The 23,489-nt window shown below is 38.2% G+C and overlaps 1 protein-coding gene across 4 annotated transcripts in view; it reads left to right on the forward strand.

Annotated features, from left to right (window-relative positions):
- The window catches only part of ext1c (exostoses (multiple) 1c), a 109,249-nt gene that overhangs the window by 67,219 nt on the left and 18,541 nt on the right, over positions 1-23,489 (forward strand). For all 4 annotated transcript variants that reach the window (XM_088932370.1, XM_088932373.1, XM_088932374.1 and 1 more), the window contains 2 exons: positions 16,420-16,513; positions 22,718-22,825. In XM_088932370.1, coding sequence (XP_088788496.1) covers positions 16,420-16,513; positions 22,718-22,825 — 202 coding nt within the window. The remainder of the gene's footprint in view (positions 1-16,419; positions 16,514-22,717; positions 22,826-23,489) is intronic.

A 23,489-nucleotide genomic window follows, 5' to 3' on the forward strand; every position in this document is an offset into this window, starting at 1 on the left:
GCTCGACTTAATGAACGCGCGTCTTAAATCAGATAGATTTTATTAATGGAGCCATCGGTTGCTTCCAGCTCCAGAGCGCAGTGGCTGTCACAAAACTCATTTTCCCTATCTAAATGAAATTGAATGAGGGAGAGGAATGGTTTCTTGGCACAAAGCGATGGCATTAATGAATGAATGAGAGGCCTGCTTAAAGACGACATGAAATAATGCTGTCCAAGGCTGTTTCGGCCTGTTCTTGTCACTGTTACACTGCAGTTTCGTTGTTTGTTTTTTGTTGTAGGTCTTGGATTTTTAACATGTTCAAAAATGTTACCAGAGCATCTTGCAGCCCCTTTTTGCTTCCTTTTGTACAAATGTTTGACTTCAAGGTTCTCTTGCAAAATAAGAATAGTATGAAAAGCTCAGACGCTGAAAGAGAAATGGTATTCCAACCGAGGAAGTATTTCAGTATCCTGATGAACATTTCAAAACCCCAGACATTATGGTATTATACTGTAGTAGTTCACAGGGGTAGCTGCATCAGCATGCATAGGCTACAAAGGAAGAAGTAATAGGTTTATTCCATGCTGAAAAGAGAAGAAAGAAACAACATTTTTGCTGTGGAGCCTTCTCACACCCAACCTCTTTTCAGCATGGAATAAACCTATTACTTGTTCCATTATGGTATTATTCTGCATCCCAGGTGTTTCTGTGTTATTCTTTTTATAGGTGGAATATGATACTGTAGCGCCAACAGATCAGACATTTTTTTGCCACTGATATTTTATCAGCAGAATTCATTGAGGCAGACATTTGAAAGTGCCAGTATTCATAACTGATAGTACCAAACTAGGGAACAGGAGGGAGATTCAGGCGTTCCCCATCTGTTACCTCAAGAAGTGCCAGTCTCCTTTTCTTCCAGCACATCTCCCATAGGCTTTTCTGGGAGGCAGTTCTTAAAATGACTTCTTGCTGTGTAATTCAGTACTATCAGTCCAAATCTGGCTCCAATAGCATGCTGAAAGTGTCACATGGGGAGCATGTAGTTCAGTTTTGTATACCTGCCCAAGTTTAAAGAATGAATATAGAATGTTGGGATGTGACATAATGAGAATACCAAAGTTGAATTAGAGGAGCATCATGTCTTTACCTTCAGTCCTGGAGCATTCTTTTCAAAATCATTTTTTATATATATAGTGTAGAGACCAAAAAATATTTGAACATATAAAGGTTTAAAAACAGTAGTTGGAGTGGTTAGGCAATTACCTGCTTGTATGAATGTGGGTTTAAGAAAGTCGGTCCTTTTTAAAAAAAACAGAGTCCTTTTCTTACGGCTTGATTAGATTTACCCTAGACTGACATTTTCCTCAATATTTAATGAGCTTTCTCAGAGCAGCAAAAACTGATGCTGAGCTCAGAGCTATGTGTAATTGATACAGGTAGTTTAGTTCCAATCAGATCCAAGATACTGGCAAAGGAGACATTGGAAGAAAGGAAAAAAAGTCTGTAAGGAATAAGGCCAGACACACAGTAACTGTATGATTTTGTCTAATATTATGGCTATCTAATTACCAGTTACATAACAGACAAAGCATGGCTAAGTAAACTGCACTGTAGATCTAGCATTAAGGTTAAGTTTTTTATTGAATTGTCTGACTTCTACTTTCCTATAGGATTTGGTCCATTCATACATGTGGATGAAGGACTGACATTAAATAGTATTGCCAGTTATCAGTGTTCAGTGGTCTGGCAGTAATTGTGCCTCTATATTTCATTTATTCGGTAGAGTTAATGGTGATGCAGAGAGGGACATTACCATATAACTTTTCAACTCAAAACTGGCAACCCACTGAAGCTAGGCAGACATAAGTTGGACTGGTACCTGGATGGGAGACCTCCTGGGAAAAACTAAGGTTACTGCTTAAAGAGTTATAAGAGGGGCCTGTAGGGGGTGCTCTACCTGTGGTCTTTGTGGTTCCTAATGCCCCAGTATAGTGACACTATACTGTAAAAAGGTGCCATCCTTCGGATGAGACATAAAACCAAGGTCCTGATTCTCTGTGGTCAATGTCATATGACATTCTGTATGCCATTCTCCAAAATGGTATCATGGAACATTTCAACATAGAATATCATTCCAAAGATTTTTGTAATGTCTGACTGTCCTTTCCAAGCTCATTCGTTTCTCATCTTCTCCAGTTTTCCTTTGCATTTCATACTGATGTGCATTGCTTTTGCAATGATTTCTCTTGCTTTACCACACTAGGCTGCGATGATACTATACCATGGTTTGTCCAAATTAGTGTTCATAAATGTAAGGTCACATATCATTTTCTGTGGGGAATCATGATGTCATCATTGTCTAGAGTGTTAAAGTGACTTTAAGGAAAATCATAATACAGGAGTTTACTCCCAAATCCTCATGAAATGTGTAGCTGGAAACAAGCTGGGTAAGACAGCTGGGTTTAACCAATGCATGCTTATTACAGTATACAAAAACATTTTTAAGTTCCATCATGAGCTATCACTTCAAATGCCATATTCCATGCTGAAGCAAACTATGCATTAAAGACATACAGTAGAAAACAAGCCATTGGTACAATCTAGTTTTATTTTACATGTTCTTACATGTTGAATATTTTATATTTGGACTGCATGATTTTTATTCACCTAAGGCAAATTAACATTTCAGCCAAGAGCTGAAAACTATATTATGAAAACATGGAGTAGAAGAAGCAAGGGTTATATTTCTGATATTGCTACTTTAGATTTACTGTATATAGTTGACATTTGTCTTATTTTAACAAGGACTGCCTGCCCTTGTAATTTGTTGGGAAAAGTGCTTGGGGTGTTTTCTGTGGTAGCATGTCCTCACACCCTTAACACCCACAAAGGAAATGGAATGGTTTGTTTTTTCTCAAACATGAGTCACATTCTGCACTGGTTACCTTCAACTACCTTTACCTTTATACCTACTGAAAACCTACTAACAGTTCCTGGAAATACATATTTCAGAAAGCACATCTCAAAGTTTGACAACAGGGGTCTCTGGTTTCTCTGGCATTTCCTTTATTTATCTCATCTTTTTTAATATTTAATTGGATGAAACATTCATGTATTTTAAGCTAGGAAATTGTAATATTGATGTAATATAAAGATGAACTCTTTTCTCTAACTAAATTGTTTTCAGTACCAAGTAGAAAGCACACACTTTTTATTAACGAATTGCCCTGTGATTGTGAATAGAGTAACAACGGTTGAGATACTGTAAATGTGTGTGTAGCTCTCAACCTTTTTTTTTTACATTGCTTTTGAAAATATGCACTTAGTTCCATGTAGATGATACATTCTGCTTGTACACTAACATCAGTAAGTAAAACTAGGATTACCTGCTCCACATCAGAAATGCCTAAATTAAAAGCAGTGCCACCTCTACCACATTTCTAGGTTGTAACAGCCAAATTGTGAATGGATATTAGGGAGGTAAAAACTATAAATACTTATAAAGTAGGAAGATTGTGGCCTAGCAGGAGGATGAGTAGCTGACTGGCATGTCCTCCAACTTTCAAATAAGAATAAGTAAGAATATTCTCATATTCTACCACATTTAATTTCTTATTTCTTATTCTTTTCATTAGCTATATTTACGACAGTGACATGTTAGCCTACTCATTAATATAAGCAAAAAGGACAATATGGAGAAGGCAGTTCAGTGTTTGAGGTATGTAGGTTTGTTTAAGGTGATCTAAGCCTTAGCTCTTTCGATGTTTTGTTGAGTGTTTCAATAGAAGTCAATGGCCCTCCTTGTGCTCCCTTCTTCTAAGAAGATATATAAAAGAGCTCCAATTGGATGGGACGCTGGCTGTTGACGCTTCATTCCTCCTCTAATATCTGCAAATTGCTTTGGATTAAAAGCGTCTATGAAATGCCTGCTCATTATCTGACTAGAATCACAAAGGATTCCATAAAATGGGATGCATCAAGGAAAAGAAGTAGCCGATACTGTACTCTTTTGATTGAAACAAAAAGACTCTGTATTGAATCTAAAAAAATGAAACACATGCCTTTTTTTTTTGCAAATGTGTAATAATGTGGATTTTGTATCTTTAAAACCATGAACATTTCTTAGAAAATGAAAAAGAAACATCCTCGCATATTTTAGATGCCTGGGACTCCATAATTCACATACCATCTGCACCAGTAATAAAATATGAAAATGAAATATGAATGAAAATAAAAATCTAAGCTGTTTTAAATGTTTGAACATCAGGTCTGAGTCTGTAGGTGCCTGAAGAGCTCTTGGCATGTTTGGGTGGTGGTCATAAATGTGCTGCAGTCTAGAGGCTGAATATCCGTGTGAGCATTAGAGCCAGCAGTCATGATTACCCTGGAGTTCAGACACAAGCCTCTGTCTCACAGAGCACACTGCCAGCTCACAGGCTGGGCTGTGTTTTGTTAATTGTCCGGTCAAATGGGAGGTTATTTGTTCTTCTCTGGGAAGAAAAGAGAAAAAAACTGTGCGCATTTCCATCCATCCATTTTCTTATCAATTCAGGGTCGTGGGAGAGCTGGAGCCTAGCCTGACAACTAATGGGTGCAAGGCAGGGTACACCCTAAAATGGACACCAGTCCATCATAGCTTACACACAGACATACACACAAGTAAACCAGAGCCAATTTTCCCTGAAGCCAGTTAACTTACTAGTATGTGTTTGGCCTCTGGGAGCAAACCAGAGCACTCAGAGAACACTCACATGAACATAGTGAGAACATACAAACCCCATGCATATGTCATCCCTAGGAACTGATCCCAGGGCCCCGGTGCTGTGAGGCAGTAATGCTAACCACTGCGCCACCCATCATATACACATTTTCATTTTCTTTTATTTTTCAACCTTTTTCACACACTTAACAGACACAGAGGAAGAATGACTCTGCTCTTTATTGTGTAATTTTCAGTTCATTAACTTTGTCTGAAGTGTTACTTAAAATTCAAACTGGAGAGGAGTGCCTGGGGCTAGCAGTGTCCATACACAATTTCAGACTTCGGTTTTTATTTCACACAGCTGCATTTTGATTATGAATGCTTGTAGCATGGTTTAGTGTGTACCATTATGCAACATGTCATGTTGCTGTGTTATGAGAGCATGCCCTTTCACAAGGTTTGATGAGGATTGCCACAGGATAGATCAGTGGAATTTCTAAATGTGAAATATCTCAACCCATATGAGAAGATATTCACACCCACAAAAGAGGTTTGCAAAGTCATTATTAAAAAGAGAAATTGTGTTCTACATTGTTTTGTTACTTCATTGTCCTTTGCTGTAATTGAAGTTTTTCTACTTGGCATAACTGACTATGGTTTACATTAAAACAGAAGAATCACAATCCCCATTTTTAGCATGAATTTGCTTCTGTTGCCCCAGCCTCTTCCCACCTACCAAAAAACCTCCCTAACTCCCCTAGTTAGGTCAACTAGTGCCTCTAATTATTCCTCTGGATGCATGCTTATGTGCTCTGTGCCCCATCCAACATGTAGCCTCTCCTTTCATTGCATGCTTCATGTTCCTGTGTTCATGTAGGCTGAGCTTACACATGCTCTGGGCCCATGTAGGTTCTCAGATTCTATGGGCTCTGGGTTCATGTGAACTCTGGGATCAATGGACTCTGGATTCACATATGGGTTGCTGTGACCCTCACCAGGGATAGGCAGCTTTCAATAATGCAGAGATGTGTGGTACTGAACTATCAATACAGGTATTTGTCACAGTTGTCCACTATTGTTTCTCAAGACAGACAGGTGCCAGAGAGATTGCCCATAATTTGTACTATATATATATACTGTATATGTGGTGATGCTTATTTGGCACATTCACAGTGAGCCTTTATATAAGTGTTTTGTAACAGACAAATATTATACAACCAAAATTCTGAACAGGAGGCTGTCAAATGTAGCCGCAATGGATTTTAAGCAGGTATTTGACATATAGTTGGTTGCATAATACAGTAATACATTAGACATGGAATCAGAAATTGACACATAAGGTATCTAAACATCTCTGTGTTAGTAGAGTTCTATAGAGTGTTTACCTAACCCAGTCCATCAGCTTTTGGCCCTACTGTAAATAGAGTTTAGGAGAAAAAAAAGTTTGTTTTTTATTGGATCTGAAAGCAGTTCAGGTTGTATTTTTTTATTCCAGGCTCCATCATTAGAAAATACTTTTCAAAAAGGAACAAAACAAACCTCTTCCCAGTTGGGTTGAATAAGTAGGTCACGTTAACCTTGTTTTCAAGCTCTGCAGACTGCATTGTTATTTATATCCTGGCTGGGAATGTATGGCTCCCTCACGCTTTGAAAAAACTGGTAGGTTTGTGTGCGTGTGGTGAGGTGACAAGTGTTGAGGTGGAGTTGTACAAACGGGACTCCAGAGAGAGTGTAACAAGGCTAGGGGCCAGCACAAAGCGATGTGATGTCAAGGCCTTTGATACAACCTCAGCATTTTGTATGTTCAAGCGTTTTTTTTGCAATTTTAAAGAAAGCAATTCCCGTGAAGTTGGCCATGATCAGCTTTTGTGGTAGCTCTGCTCTTCAGCCATGGTTTTCATGAATGATGCATTTCTTTCACTTTGATTCCTTTTTCCCAGCAGGATAACTTCCAGGCATTTTGGCTACAGTGCAATGTCTCGCGCCAGATAAATTTCAACAAATGATGCCAACAATAGTGCTAAAGTGAAAGAACAAACTTCAATTTGTTTTACAAACATGGGGAGAATATACAAACTCCACACAACTAGCACCCCAAGAATTTAACCCAGGTCCCCAGCTCTGTGAGGCAGCATGCAAACCATAGTGCCACCATGTCTCCCTTAAAATTCTCAGTGTTGCTGTAAAAAGAATTGAGTAGCTTAGAATATCTAAACATTTAATACAGTACATTGGTTGTAGGCCAGTGCTGGAGAGCACAATGACAGCATGGTAAAGTGCTCAGAAGAAACTAAAAGTAAGCCAAGAATGTCAAATGCTGAGAAAAATCGTATCAAAAGTACAATATAAATTTATCGGAGTAAAGTCATAAGATGACTTAATGTCAGGGTGTAAAAAACAGTGAGTGTATTGTATGTGTCTTAACAGGTTCAAGATCTACTGTAGGGATGAGGTTACCTATGTTCAAGTGCAATTTTATCATTATTTACATTTTTAAGTGTAAAAATATAAATATATCAAAATAAATAAGGCACAAAAAAGCACAAAAGCATAGTCTTAAATGTTCCTTTTTTGTTTTTGTAGATTTTCTAAATAAATCAATGAGGAGGGGTGTACAGTTACTAAAAGGAAGCAAGAAAGCTGTCCTCCCAGTTATAGAGATCATGTGGAATTCTTGGTAGCTGTTTGCATTTGCTAACGCATTACATGCTTACTACAGCCGGGAGTCTTGTCGGGTACATGGTGGGCGTGTGTGGGTGAAACTCAGAGACTGTCAAAGCTGAGCAATAAAGCAGAGGCTGGTCTAAGGCCAGACAGGCAGGCAGGCCTGTTGGGGGAGCAGGGAGGCATATACGTGAAGCTCACTCCCTGCGTTTGATTAGGTTTTAGGGAAGCCATCAGTCACAGCTCTCGTTAAACAGCCTGTCTGCAGAATTCTGGCAGACTTATGGAGGGATTGACTGCACCTCGGGCCACGTTTACAATGAAATCCTCTTCTTCCCTGTTGACATATTGATCATCCCCTGCCTTCTTGTTGCTTGGTACCACTGTGAACACTGTGCATGTACAATTTTAGTTTCATTTTCTATATGTGTAATATGTGGCACATAACATATAAATGTGTCATGTTTACATACAGGAGAAAACATTGTTATTATGTGCTGAATTGATGCATGTGGTCCTTCTGAGCCTTCTTATATAAAATAGTCTTTATTTATAAACATGAATAGGCTTATTGAGCAGGTCAGTATACATTTAGATCCTCCTTTCTAATATGGAAAAAATTACTTTGGTTGTCCTACCTCAAGCAAAGCTACATCTCCAAACCAATGTGGAGTTCAAATGTCCTCTCTGGGTGAGGTGGTAATGAGAACAGAGTGCCTTCTGTAACCCACCAGATGATTCTGTGCTTTGCTCCCGTTATGGAAACACTGCCTCTTGTGGTTCTTTGCTGGGTCTTAGTTGTGACAATAGTGTCTGACCATAAACATCCAGACTGGAGTTCGAGTTTCACAGTGTTTTGGAATCAACTGGAGCGAAGCTGTAAGGGAGCACTGCCGTAAAACCTGATACAAATTCCCAGCGTCAGTGCTCCTTTTGCGGTTATGATCAGCGGTATGCAGTGCTCTGCTGGCACTATTGCAGGCATCCCATAATACAGGCCTGGCGGTGCTCAGCTGCTGCCTCTGAGAGCCCTCAACAATGGATAGCCACATGTCCTCCGCTGACTCACTGGTGAAGTGCTTGTCTGTATTGTCAAGTGCATAAGGTTCAAGTGTCACTTGAGATTTACTGTTACCGCTTTTCTCTAATTGCGTTCTTTTATTTCTAGTTAATTGCTTCTTTTAAATCATATGTTTTAAATACTTATTGCCCATCTTCACTCAGTATGCTATTCAGAGAGTATGGAATCGTTAAACTCCTAACTTTCGACTCTAAACCAGCAGTTCCCAACCCTGTTACTGAGGGACCCTTATTTTAAACAGTTGATGGAAACCACCCCTGAATTTCTGACCTGTCCTCATTCATGTATATCAGCTGAAAAGTAACCAACTAGACCTTTGCAGAAAATTAAAAAGGCCTTACATTGTCAGTCCTTCCTGTGTGTGTTCCTCAGAAATTGATCACTGTTTAGAATATACTGTTTAGAATATAAGCTGTTTAGACTGAAACAAGGCAGCAAGAGACATTGTGGAGAGATTGCATAAAGTTTGGTATGCTGACGGTGTTGGAACAGTACATTTGAAGCTGGGTTTCAGAGACCATGAACTGAATGAAAAAAAACAGTAAACAAATGCCTAGAGCAAGCATATTGATTAAAGCCATCAATTAGCACCAATGATTAACAACTCAGCTAGAATGAAAACCAGACATAAGGTCCCCAAGGCCCAGGGTAGGGAAAAGCAACTCCAGACTGTATTGTTTTATGGGTGTGTTACAAATGAGCAACAGCAAGGCATTGTCAATTGAATGAGAATCAATTAACCCTGGGCTGTAAATAAGCCTATTATTTATGTAAGTCCTCTGTGTTTTTGGTCATGTGTACCACTGTTATGCATTAAGTTGTTCTCATATTTATTCAAGCTGTTGATGTGGTTCCAAAAGATACGGATTATATGGAAATAGATGCCTGTGATGGAAACATGCATTGAATTTTATTTAAACTGTAGTAATCATGATGTGTACAATCAATTCTGTTTTGTCATGGCTAACAGAGACAGATGGGAAAGACAAGTGGTACAGGCACAGTAAAAGCCCCAAATTTGAATCTAGTTTTGGCAAATCTTTAGGAGGAGCACAGAACATTCTTCTTCCTTTGCTCATCTGTGTGTTCTGTTTTTCCTTGGCCAGACTGGTCTTATTAATCTGTTTTGTGGGACCAAGTTAAAAGATTTTTAATAGGTGCCAAACGACTGTGTTGACAGAATAAAGTTTATTTCTTATCATTATTATCGTGGATTTATTGTTAATAATTCAAAACATTTCAAGGCAAACAGCAAATGATGATGAAAAAGACTTAATTAGCTATCTCTCTTTGTACCTTCTAATCTGTAATTCTTTCTGATTTCTGCCTAGTCAATAATACATGAATCAGATTTGTACTTGTTCAGTACTGTATACAGTATGTTAACTGAAGGCAGGCTTCAATCTAGATTAGCAGTGCTGGGCCTAAAAATATCCCATTTTGTCATTAGCCTAAGTGAAAAAGTGATTTTTTAACCAGTTTTGTTACTACGATAAATATTTAAAATGTATGCTGCTTGGAGCACAGATCTTTTCATAAAGCTAGAAAGATATGGAAAATTGTATCTTCAAAAGATAGTGCCTTTTGTATGTTTTTATACAAAACATTGTTACAAAGGATTATTTTAAGGATTATCACAAAGGAGTGGAAATCATATTGTAACTGGGCAAGGAAATGTTTGAAGTAGGGTTACAATGAACTGATAGCTTTATGATAGGAACCTTTGGTGCAAGTTCTTTCAAAGAGGTGGTCAAATATCTATTGCCATCCTTTGTCATGAGATTGTTACCTGTGAGAATACCAGAACATGTGAATGCTCCAGGCTATACTTTGTACAAGAGATTAGTTAAGGGCAGCTGCTGAGCTACAAATTCAGTCAGTTACACCTGAAAACACTTCAGGGTGAAAGGTGGATTTTGAATATGTTCTTACAGATTTAATTTACAGAGTTTAAGGGTAGTGTTGCACATTCATTTATTGATTTTATTATTTCTTTTCACTAGTGATAACACCATCCAGGAATTGAATGCTTCGTCAATGTTTGGAATACTTGGTGAGATAGGTTTGACTTATCCCACTTTGTTGATGGTTCACCCCACTCAGACTGAGTAAACCAAGGGGCAGCTGAAAGGCAGAGATGTTGGTGGAGGAGGGATGCTTGAGACAAATGGTGTTTGTGTTTGAAATGTACAGTATAGCTGATTTTGTGATGATGGTGATTAGATACAGCTGTGTTTGACTGACTTGTCATTGTCATCCCTCCTGAACCTCAGTTAATCACTTTCATAAAATTTAACCTTGTCTAATGGACACTATTTAAGAGGGCAAGAATTTGTGGTAGTTAGCTGTTAATCCAAGGATCTCAACCAGCTATTTCTTGAAGGAAACTAGGGTATTGGCTTCAAAACCATTGCTAGGTAGTTTGTTCCATAGACTCACAGCCCTTTGCATTGAGAAAAGCCTCCTCTGGTGCATGTACAATGTATAACCAACTGTTGGTTGTGTGAGCCTCCTTGATGTTAACATAAAACAACAGGGACAGAAGACAAGCATTAAAAAGCAGGTGCAAACATTCATACCTGACATCATGGTTTTGTGTGTGATTACATCAGGGATATAAATTAACTACAGAAAGAAAATGTGATAAATCCACATTTTGGATAAACATGTTCTTCTCAATATGATGGGGATCTTTGAGATCATTGCTTTAAATGAAGTAGTGGCATTACTCTACACTGTGATTAGGTTTAACTGCTTTTTCAGTTCCTTGCCAGACACATTTCAGTTATGAAATCAAAGCTGGCATCACACACTAAATAGAATCTATAAACAGCACTGTTGCCTCTTTTAAGAGCACAGTGAAAACACTCAATGGAGACAGAAGGCAAGCTTTGAAAAACTGAATTCTTAGACATCAAAGTCTAAAAAGATCAAAGTTTTACGTCTAAGAAAATGGAAAAGTGAATTGTATTTCTTTACAAGGTACTAGTTGGAATGCTTGTGTTCAGCTCTGATATTTCCAAGGTCAAACACCAGTCCTGGAAAGTCAAAGAGTAAAATGCAGGGAATTTTAAGATTAATAAACTGCTGCTTGAGATGCTTTTGTTCAGAAATAAAAATACAGACTAAACAGAGCAAACCATAGTAATCAATCTTCAGTTAATCATAACAAAAATAAAGTTTGCATTTCTTTCTATGTAGTCAAAGAATGTTGTAAATGTGATGTATGGTTTAGTATGAGAGCTGGTGAAATGCAGTTTCACCACTTCTAAAAAGACAAAGTTTAGTGACAATTGCAACCCATTTTTTTTATAATATTCTGTACAACACTCAGTATTATAATCCTGTCTGGAATCCTGGGGTTATGATCCTTTAGGAATTGTATAATTAAATAGAACTCCTTCAGCAATCCCGCAGAGAAGATCGTACAGGGTTTTAACTGAGATTTCCCACATTTATCCATCAAGATATTTCACAGGAATCATGAAGGTTTGTATTACATGTGAATGAGAGAGGTGTTCTCTGAATATTTTGTACTCTATAAAAATTTAAAAATAGTGGAATCGAAAAATATGAAATCACATATTTTAAAGACTAAAGCAAACAAATCCGGTGACAAAAATTCCTAATCTGTGCTTCATTTAATGAGCTTGCCTGTTTTTTGTTCTATTTTTTGTGCTAACAGAGCTGTCAAGAACTAAACAGCTGGTTGCTAATTAACTCAAAGCCAGCTCAGTACATTACCCTTGCTTTTCTGCATCACAGACTTAACAAGAATATGGATACTAATATACTTAGTTTACAAGTCAAGGTGCTTTGTGGCTCAATGGTTTAATTACAAGTGTAATTATTACTATCAGCACATCATCTAGAAATCATTCCACTCTTTCTTTGATTCCTCTGAGAAAGTGGTAATTAATATATTATCATATTTAAAAAAAAAGTTCTATACAGTATGTTACTGTTTTCTATTGTTTTCCATATGCTGGTATTTATTTTGACATTGAAAAAACAGGTACTGTATAACATTTTCAGTCTTGTCTTGCAGGCACAATCCTTTTTTAACACATGGTGCTTATCATATTTTATGGTGCAGATTGCCTTTGTCATGTGCATTTAAAAAAATACATTGATGGGATTCTGTGATTTCAGTCCAAGGAAGCTCTTTGTAATTCTTGCACTTCTACAGCATCATCTTCTTGATTTTATTTAAAATATTATTCCTGTCAGCTTCAATCCTCTCACAAGTATAAATGCTACAGACCACACTGAACCTCGAATCCATGGTGGATTGGAAAATGTCTTCCCAACAAAATGAACATGCAGTCAATAGACAGAAACCCATTGAACACAATTTTAAAAGCTTACGTTTTCTGTTGTTCACTTTTTGTTATAAAGGCTTTATAGCTGAATAAGGCAGGAAGTCCATTATATTTATGGACATTAGTTTATAGTGAGAGGAGAGAGAATGATTAGGGGAGGAGTCAGTTGAGTGAAAACAATCAACTTACCACAGCCCTGGAATCGCAGAGACAGAGATTCTGTTTCAGACAAGAGTCATTCTGAGTTATTCCTCACTTATAGTGCAATATCGTAGAATGCAAACAGTCAATTTTTTCTTTGTTTTTTACTGGTTAAAATAGCACCCTGCCCTGTCCTTCGCCAAGTGGTTGCTTATTCCCACTGATAAATTTGGACTGGGTTTATTTCATATTCTTTTTGCCTCATATTTAAAATATGTAAAAAACAGAATCAGGAAATGATTCTGTAAAAAAAAAAAAACATTCTTGCTTGTTTTTCTCATTGTCAATGCTATCACCAGTTTGGAATTTGTTAGCTGTAAATGATTGTGACATACTACTGTACCTATGACCCTTCTACCAGGAAAGAACAGATGACTCCCACAGTGCCTACAGCCGAGTTAGAATTGGATGGAGAACTGATACAGGTGTCTCTGATCTATTCATTTCAGCTGACATACTATAGCTAAGCCAGAAATGCTGTGCCTCAGTTTAAAATGTCTCATCTCTGGCTGTGGATAAGAATATTTGGGGCTGAGCGATTTTCCTCCACATATTCAATTTTTCATTCATTTTTACGTTCAAGTGAAGGCTGTATTTTAAGTCGTGTCCTGAAGCATTGGGAGCATTGGGGTTCAGATCTGGGTGTGACCCTAATTTCAGTCTACTGTACTTTTTATTCTGTTCATCTTGGACCAATTTTTTTAAATTGTTTTTTGACACTTAGTTATTATGGAAAAAAAAACAAAAACAAAATCTAAATAACAACAGATGATCCCACAGACGCAGAACAGCTACAAAGCAAACAACTGGAGCAGGAAAACACAGATGGCATAAAAGCTACTTCTTTATATCTCGAATAAAACCATGGCTGCATTTGGAGCTAGCTAATAAGAGGGGGTTTATTTATGAGGTAAATAAATATATATGAGAGATTTGTGAGTGTTTTTGGTGGAGTATCCTTCGAATGACTAACGATCTGCTGTAAGGCCGTGGCAGTAGCAATGTGTCCCATGGGCACTGCTGTTAACTGTAAGAGAGCCCTCTGTCAGCGCATGCAGTGAACCATTTCCAATAGCAGTTGATATTTCCTGTAGGGAGGAAGGTGAGGCTCTGGGGTTAGTCAAGAGCATTGTTTGCCTGTTCTCCCCTCAGAGGCTGTGGAGTCACTGCTGATGAGTTCTGGGATTTATTTATTGCTGTTTGAGGAAACCACTGGAGACAGCATGTTCTGCTGCCCGCAGTGACACCGAGGGGCCTCAGAGTTACAGCACAGTGCACTTAACCACTTAAATATGAAACCAGGCAAAAACAGCCTGACTGACCCAAAATATTCATATGTCTGAAAGTGAAGATAACCAGGTTCAGTATAAAAAAATATGCAACAGAGAATAAAAAAAATAATATTTTTAATATTATCTTGAACATGTTTGTGTTCATACTAAATAATTGGGATGGCCAATTGTATTGTACTTTAGGCATTGTGTCTTGCTGTTTGCTCGGTGAATAAATGTACTGTACTATATGGAACTCCCAGGTTGGTCAGTCAGTGGAGTCCTTAGTTTGAATGTATTGTCCTTGCACTGCCTTTCCCTGAACATTCTCCGTTCCTAAGATCTAAAGCACAGCGTTTGGAAAACTGAGTGAAACTGCCTTTGTGACAAAGATTTACTTTGGGAAATTATGCTTGTCTTAATCTTGTGTGGTAAGGTGGAGATAAAGAACAGGTGAAGTCAGAATGTAAGGCCTGCTTAATTTAAACTGGCTAAAAGGGATGAATCTGTATTGCTCAGCTTATGTTACACAGTAAGATGCTGCTGCAAAAAAGGCCAACTTCACAGCAGCACAAGAGAGCAACTATTGATTCTTACACATGGCCAGAATACCATGGTATTGTGGCCACCTTTATCTTCAGAAGCAGATTAAGAATGATGATTGTTCTGTTTAGGTATACAAATCAATGATGTGGCCTCTTTTATTCTGTGAGAGTCATTCCACAGGACAGGAAACTTTCATTGGTGAATGGCTGCAACTCGACTACTGAATTCTTAGCATGTCAAAGAAAAGTACAGTTAATGAGTTAGAACAACTGGACTTTTTTTTCTAATTTGTCACCGTTGGTTGATTTAAAGGCAAACCACACAACATTTTGCAATTTCCTGATTTTTTCCATGGTCTCCACCTGATTACCATTTCATTCACACCACCTTCTCCTCCCTAAATCTCTGACCCACCACACATGCACAGTAGTGCATCATCGGCACACAATAATGTTATACTGCATACTGCCTTTAAGACCCAATTATCCCCAGCACCAAAATCTCATCTGGTTCCAAATGTCAAGGAAATTGTTCCTTTGTAAAAGGTATAAAAGTGCCCTTTGGGGAAGCACTTATTACTGACACAGTATTATCAAAATTGGTGGTAGAGAAAGGGGACAGGATTAAGGGGGAATAATTTAACACTTTGCCTTCCGATCAATTCATCCAATCTAGGATGCAACTACTGTTTCTTAAATCTTGTCTGAGTTTCTCACACAGATTCTGCTTGTTTTTTAAAAACTGAAGACTAAGTTTATAATGAGTTATAAAATATAAAGCAGGATTATATGTCTTTCTTTGTATATTTGCACTCTCTCCTGTGGGCTAAATATTGTACTTCAGTTGAATTTTTTGTTCTCCTGAGGCTATCCTTAAACACAAAAGTAGAAGAAAAATAATATATATATAAAAAGAACAAATGAAAATATTTTTTTCATGCATTTCTTATTCCCTTAGAATAACACAAAGTTATGCATTTGAGGTAGTTACCGTGGCAACACTGTCTTGAACAGGATTTAGCAACTCCAGTCCTGGAGAGTTTCCCTTTCATTCAAACCCAGTTCTCTGTTAACAGATTCATCAATTCATTGTTTTAATTAGTCTACATGAATGGGATTTTTAGCTACAGATTAAAGACACTTTTCAGAATAGGGACTTGAAAATAAATTAGTACGCCGCTTCAAGCATGAATACCCTTTGTGTATGGATTGACGTAAATTCATATAGTTGGATCCCCAATGTCCAGCATATTGTCCCTTTACATTGAATATAGTAAACTGTAATAAATTAAGATTATGTAATACTGTGTTTATAAGTCTTCTGTCTCTGTAAATTGCGATACCTTTTTGTATACTGTACTTAATTTGTTCCTTTTTTTCTGTTTCTAAATGTGACAGTTTGACAAGTTGGATTTGTGGTTTTGCAGTACAGTATCTCAAAGCAAATGGTAAAGTAAGATAGCCTTGTGCGAAGAGCACTAGGAGCGCCTTGTGGGCAATCAGTACACCCTAGCAGTAACCTTGACTCTTTGCTGTGACCCCACTAAACCCTAACTCTAACCTTGGACTTCAACCCACATGGACCTGTGGTGATTGACCCTGATTTAGATGTGCTGTCATTGATCTGCCTGTCTTTCTCCGTCTCGTGCAGGTATGACTACCAGGAACTGCTGCACAACTCCACGTTCTGTCTGGTGCCTCGGGGACGTCGGCTTGGGTCCTTTCGCTTCCTGGAATCTCTCCAAGTAAGGTCTTGTCTGTCACTGTGGCACACTCCCTGACCAGCATAATGTATATGCTTAAACACTGGTTCATTTCTACCACCGAGACAATAGAGGAGGGTGTCACCTGTCCGTTTGGTATTATACTGTGTTTAAACGCTTGTTAATTGATATTCTACAAAAGAGTTGTTACATTGATACCTGAATTGTTCCGAACAGAAAATGTGAACCCACAAAAATCAAAAATCCTGCTTTGTGGTACATTGTACATTTCTACCACCTAGACAATAGAGGAGGGTGTCACCTGTCCGTTTCATATTATACTGTGTTTAAACGCTGGTTAATTGATATTCTTCAAAAGAGTTGTTACATTGATATTTGAATTGTTCCGAACAGAAAATGTGAACCCACAGTTTATAGTTGAGTTTAATCAGGTAAAAAAAATCAAAGCATTGTGGTACATTGTACATTTCTACCACCTAGACAATAGAGGAGGTTGTCAGCTGTCCGTTTGGTATTATACTGTAGTCACCTGCCAATTTCTGCATTTTGTTGCCCAATTTGCATTGTAACTGCCGTCTCGTGATCCACAAATCCAAGGTTCACGAAGCTCTGAGATTTGAGCCAAGAAGCAGGATTCATTAAACTGAACATGTCAGACCAAGGGAATGAGTCCCGGATACAGGATATACAGTACCTGCAAGATTGGACTTGAACTGATTTTTTTTGTTGTTGTTCAGCTTATTTGTCTAGTCTAGTTTGCTAATGAATTGCTTCCAAATCCTCTCTCCACACTTTCAAAGCTGTTCCTGTCTTCATGTCTAAGATGAACGTTTTTGTTAAACAGCAAGTGTATTCTTTTTCTTTGCTGTGCTACACTCAGGATACATTATCAGGATACAGAAATCTATTTTTTCACACATGTCCATAAGACATATAAGGGGAGTTTTACATATTGATTGGTTGACTAATTTGAGCTTTTTTTCTTAAGCAAATATGTTTTTCCATAACATTATTTGAAATTATATTTCTAGTCAGTACAATTTTCTGTGACAATAAACTAATGATGCAGTGAGCATCACTGCAGAATTTGAAATAGCCCAGGCTGTCTTGACAACGGAGTTTTGCTTGAGTCACTGCCAGTTCATGGTGCTTGGACCTATAAATTGAACACAGCAAAACTAGGGAAATACAAACTAACATTGGCTGATTTCCCAGGGAAGTTAACAGGTGTTTATATAATCCATAGAATTCTAAAAGGCAGCAGTTTTATTAATGGGCATGGGTTGTCTTGTCAGTAGTGGTCAGTACTGTACATTTGTTGTAAAAAATGTTTTGCACTTGAAGCTCCTTCCATTCTTATAGTATAGATGTGGCTGGCATCTCTTTGAGGCCCTCAGACACTGCCAGATATTCCCTTTTTTCTACACACTTTTCCTTTTCTCTTCTACAAGGCTAGAAGGCTTACATAGCTGTACCATCTGTTAGGCATGCTCCATACAGGCTGCTCATCTGCAGATTACGGGGGTTTGTAGTGCTAAATTTGTCTGGAACATCTCCAGCTGCCCAGCTACCAGCTACTGCTGCCTTGAGGCCCCAACTTTGTCTCTCAGAATGTTCTGAGGTGGGCTGAGGCACTTGAGCTGCCTTTGGGTCCAGAACTATCCTTCAACACCACAGATTTCTGCATCTACCAAAGAAGTTAAATTATTCATACCTCCGTTGAGCAGGGATGCCAAGTTCACAGAGGCTGCCTGGTGCCTGGAGTTTTGTTTTTTTAATCCAAGCCAAACTCTCAGTTAACTCAATTTATGTAATTAGTGGCTCAACTGGACCTTTAACATTTTTCCAAGGCCTTTCAAAGGTTCAGCATCTAAACAAAGGGGTTCCTGTGTGGCTCAGCTCCAAGTGGAGGTTGAAGTCTATGGCCCAAGCAGTGTGAGTGTCTGCTCCTGGACCACATCACTAACTGACTGCAGAGCAATGCCGTGTGTGAGGCTGGTCTGCAAGGACTCTCTTACCCAGGCAGCCTGACAACCTAAACAGCCTCCCTCCCGATCAAGGGAAACTGGGAAAATTCCAGAGCAACCACAGCTAACCATTAATGGCCACAGCCTAGGGCCACCAAAGAGACATGGCTCCAGAAATGCTAATTTAATGTGCTAAAACAAACAGAATGTGAAGGGACTGTGCTTCAAATGCCAGGAGAAAGCCTCATTCTAATCCTGGAATGTGCTTCATAAATCTTACTAGTGAATCTTTCAAGTCTTTTTGCAATGGTGTGTGATGATGTGTGTGAGGTGAGGTCAGCGCAGCCGTTCATAAGACAGTATTCACGTATGAAACAACTCAAGCAACATGGGTTTGGCTCACGTCTCCAAGGCAAAATGGTCTGGAGCCCATTGGTACAATATTACCCGCATGTAGATCAAGAATTGGCTGATGGTTTAAAGCCTTAGTGTCTCAATGCACCATGGAGGTGTGACATTCTGAATTGATATAAACTACTGTATTTAATTGTATGAAAATGCATGCAAGTCATTGAAATCCATCAGATGATATAATTTTGTTGACGTCCTATGGCCAAATCACGCAATCAAAATATTCCTGTTTGTCAGCATCAAATCTGCATATGGTATGACTGTATTCACACATCTTCAGTATGTTACGTAAGTTTGTTTTTTCTCACTTCAACACATCATAACATTCTGTGCTGTTGATATTTAAGGAATGACAGGATCATTGTATCAATTTCTAAGCCTGCCATTCTTTATTGCTAAGGTAGTATACAAACACCTGTAAGTACTATATATGTCTAAAACTTTGGCTTTGAGGTACAGTGTATAAGATGTAGTATGGAGTTTGTTTTCCTTGCATGGATAAAGTGAAGACAAAGTTATTTTATTATTAATTCAAGCTGAAAAGCACCTGAGGCAAGCTACATTATATGATATTCTTCAAAAGAGTTGTTACATTGATATCTGAATTGTTCCAAACAGAAAATGTGAACCCACAGTTTTATAGTTGAGTTTAATCAGGTTAAAAAAAATCAAATATCCTGCATTGTGGAACATTGTACAGTGGCTTTTTTGTTTTTATTAAGTTTGACATCCACAGTCTTAATCACCTTCCCGTTTCTAAGCCCTCAGTTAGTAAATGGCTTAAAAAAGCTCTAAGCCAGTTTGGCTATCCCACTTAAACAGTTTATAATTCTTAACACGAGAGAGATCCCAGAAATTCCACCTGGATTTATAAATACCTTAAGGGCAGAAGCTGAAAAATAAAAGTGAACAGACAGCCTGGACAAACAACAGTGGCTGTTGGAGCACTTCAGCTCAAAACACAACAAGCGCAGAATTTCTTCAGCTGTTTGTGTAAGGGAGTGTTTTTTGGGCTTGTTGACTGTTTGACGAGATTTACTTCCTGAGACTTAAATAAATGTTCTGCTTTAAGTTGCTCTGAATTGTGCTGATAGTGCAGATCTGTTGTGGTTTGGCTGTAAGCATTCTCTTTCAGTATCTCCTCCTTTCTCTCTCTCTGCTCTAATCTAGTTCTCAGTTGCAAATCTGACTGTTTCTACTGGCCAAACCCATAAAAGAACTGGCAGTTATCAGTCTCTGGAAACTTGCCCTCCCAGCCAAATTCCCACCCCCGCCAGAAAAGAAAAACAGAAGGAAACACAAGACAGCCTTGGGTTCCGACTGACAGAGAAGAAAGTTGCTGCATTTCAAACCTTTTATTCTGGTTTTAATCCGAGCTGGCTGGACACTTTACAGCAGCCTTTTCATGTGAGCTCGAGCCAAGAGGAAATTTCATTTCCACCCCTCGTTTCAAAGCGTGGATTTATTTCTGTTGCCACTGGGAACTGGGGGTAGCAGCGGATACGTGGGTGCTGGGAAGGAGGAGGTGGGAACACTGGACACAAGCATGAGTTCTTGTGATGCCATCTTGTTTGGAGAAGCCATGAGCAGAATCTGAATGGCATTTATTGCAAAGTCAGGTTGAACTTGTATCTACCTCTCGGTTTGTATAAAGCAGAGTATCCCAAATTCCAGTCCTACATCGACACTGTCCCCTGCTTCTTTTTCCAAAGTAGACTCGCCGGTACTTCTGTGAATTGATCATTGTCTTGATTATCCTTTTTTACATTTGATTTCAGCTCAGAATAAGTGAGGGATGTCAAGACATTTGAAAGATTTTACTGATAGATTAAATTTACCTTCTTAGAAGAATTTAAAATGCTTTAATTAAACAGATTATTTATTGCAAAACTGTAATTAAGTCATAAAGAATTCATTTGGGATGTAAATGTGAAATAAAGGGAACTTTAGATTTCATCTCTCATTTGATATATCCCCACTCTGTCATGTGATTTCTTTATGGGTCTCTCTTGGTGTTTCTGTTTGCATAGAAATTTGCCATTCAAATAACCTGCTCTAGCAAGAATGTGTGCTTGGATATCAGAGCATAGAGTGACTGTAAAAAGGAAGCTTTTATGGAGAGCAAAATTAGTATGAAAGGCTTAAAATAGCCCATTGTTGTTCTGTTAGACTTATTAAGTCATTGATACCATAGATAATGAAATAATAGGATAGAAGGAAGAATAGCTGGAGCAAAGTATAGGGAAATACTATAAGGAAAATCTGTATCAGTCTGCTAAAGACTTAAAACTAGTGTGAAAATTCACCTTTCAGCAGGAAATGATCCAAAGCACGAGGCCAAAGCTACACTTGATTTTCAATTTTAAGGCTGCAATCTTTAAAGCAACAAAATAATGTGAAAGATATGCAAAACTGAATGTTTTGCAAGGCACTGCACAAACAAGCCACCAAACCACATGGAGAAAGGTCCTTAATAGAAATGGAGGGTTATTTGGAGGAAACTTTTGTAGCAATCAGATAAAGACTCTGAACAAGTACATTAGGTCAAGAGGACATCTGTCTCTTTTATAACCTGTCCTATTTTCTTGTCCTGTGTTTTCTGCCCTTCAAAAACAACCTCTTAATCTAACACAGAGTAGACCATTTTTAAATTTGTAAGCATTTAATGGTTTACAGAGACTTAAGGTTTTGTAGTCTACTGAGTTAGTAATAATATTTTTAATTTCTCAACATGAGCGACTGCACTTGAAGAAAATAAGCTAAAGAACATTTTCACTAAGCAGGCAAATAACTTGCATCTAGTGATGATTTACATGTACAGCACACTCTATTAAATATCTATATAAAGTACCATTTCAGTATGTGTCCAAAACTAGGCTCCCATCAAGAAGCATTGCACCTGAATCACGTAAGCATCTCTAATTGTGCCAGACCAATTCAGGATGGAGCCATCTGGATACCTGTTAGTGTACAGAGCTGACCTGTCAACTATCAGCTCTCACCAGGTGCCCAGTTACAGTACATCTTTAATGGTCATTAAATGGCATCAAGGTTATGCTTTGTAAAACAAAGTATTACAAAGTGTTCCCTTAACCTTGACATGTACCAAGGGGCATTATGAACAAAACAAATGAGTACTGGAACCATATTTTTGTATTGTTGTGTTTTTTATACCCCATTTTGTGATCTCAAGCTCTGTAACCTGGCCAGCTAACATTAATCCTAATTTAAATGAGATAATTCATATTTTCATTTCACTCATCCTTTCCTGTTGGAAAAATGTATCTTAAATACAGTAGTTCAATGGTTGAAGCGTGGCATGCATGAGCAAAAGGGTTGTGGTGAGCAGAAATAATTTTTACTACCAAATCACAAAAATATCCCAGAATCAGACTCAGGAATTAGAAACAGTATCCCCTTAGACCACAGACTCAATGAATGCATCTTTGTTAAAGAATTGGCTAACAATGAGTTCCGCTCTCTGTAATGCTAATAATTACCGTTAGGGCTCACTCATCCTTTTTCTTTTCAGTTAGTCCAGAAATAAGATTTAAAACTAGCTTGTTTTTGCTAAAATGTTTGACTGTTTTGTTGCTGTTCTTATAGTAAAAAATCAAACTAGTATTTGAAGCGTAGCAGTAAGATGCATGCAGGGTTTTACCCAGGTTGATCAAAGTCTGTGCTTTCTGCTTTTCAACTCATTGTTGGTGACTGTATTGTTTTTAATTGATGCAATTTTTAGATGGAGGTGAAAAGCCTCCTTAGGTTAAACCCAAGAGGCTGAGAGATTGTGGTAACAGCCTGCAGATGTCTGACGCTTGTATGCTTGTGTGTGTATTCCCCTCAGGCCGCCTGTATCCCTGTGCTGCTCAGTAATGGCTGGGAGCTGCCTTTCTCTGATGTCATTCAGTGGAGCCAAGCTGTCATCGAAGGCGACGAGAGACTTTTGCTGCAGGTATCCCAGGAGCCACTGTGTGCACAACACCATAGAACCATTAAATGCATGGAGACTTCTCGTCCTCAACCAACAGATTAGATGAAAAGGATGGAGGATCCAGTGGTGATGGAGAAAGTTTTGTTATCAGGAAGTTTCCAGCTCAGTACCCAGATATGCCAGGCTTTCAAGCCTTTGAGGAAGTTTGCGAATATTCTTCAAACATTACAGAAAAACAAATACCATGGAACACAAGTGAAAACTTAACATCGAAAATCAAAAACAGAAGCACTTCTTAATATAACGGTCTGTGGGAGTCCGGAACATGCCTAGCCATGTTATTGAAGCTGATACCAACGATGAGATCGTTGTATATGCTGTATTTCTAGGCAACGTCCTCTGTTTTTTTTAATGCCTTAAGAACTAAGATTGGCAAACTACTTGGCTGGTATCAAGACTAATGGATCTGCCTTAGGCCAGAACTGATGTCTGTGTCTGCCTTATGCTTTCTGTTTTTTTGTTGGTTTGGCACGATAAGTTCAATGTTTTGTAGAACACATCCCTACATTATTCATTCTTACATATAGAAAGAGATACATACTGTATAGTACATTCTAGTAAAGTATTATTATAAAGTAAATCAAAAACAGTATAATATTGACAGTCAATACGTATATGGTGCATA

This window comes from Atractosteus spatula, chromosome 14 (assembly GCF_055471065.1).
Source record: "Atractosteus spatula isolate fAtrSpa1 chromosome 14, fAtrSpa1.hap1, whole genome shotgun sequence".
Classification (NCBI taxonomy): domain Eukaryota; kingdom Metazoa; phylum Chordata; class Actinopteri; order Semionotiformes; family Lepisosteidae; genus Atractosteus; species Atractosteus spatula.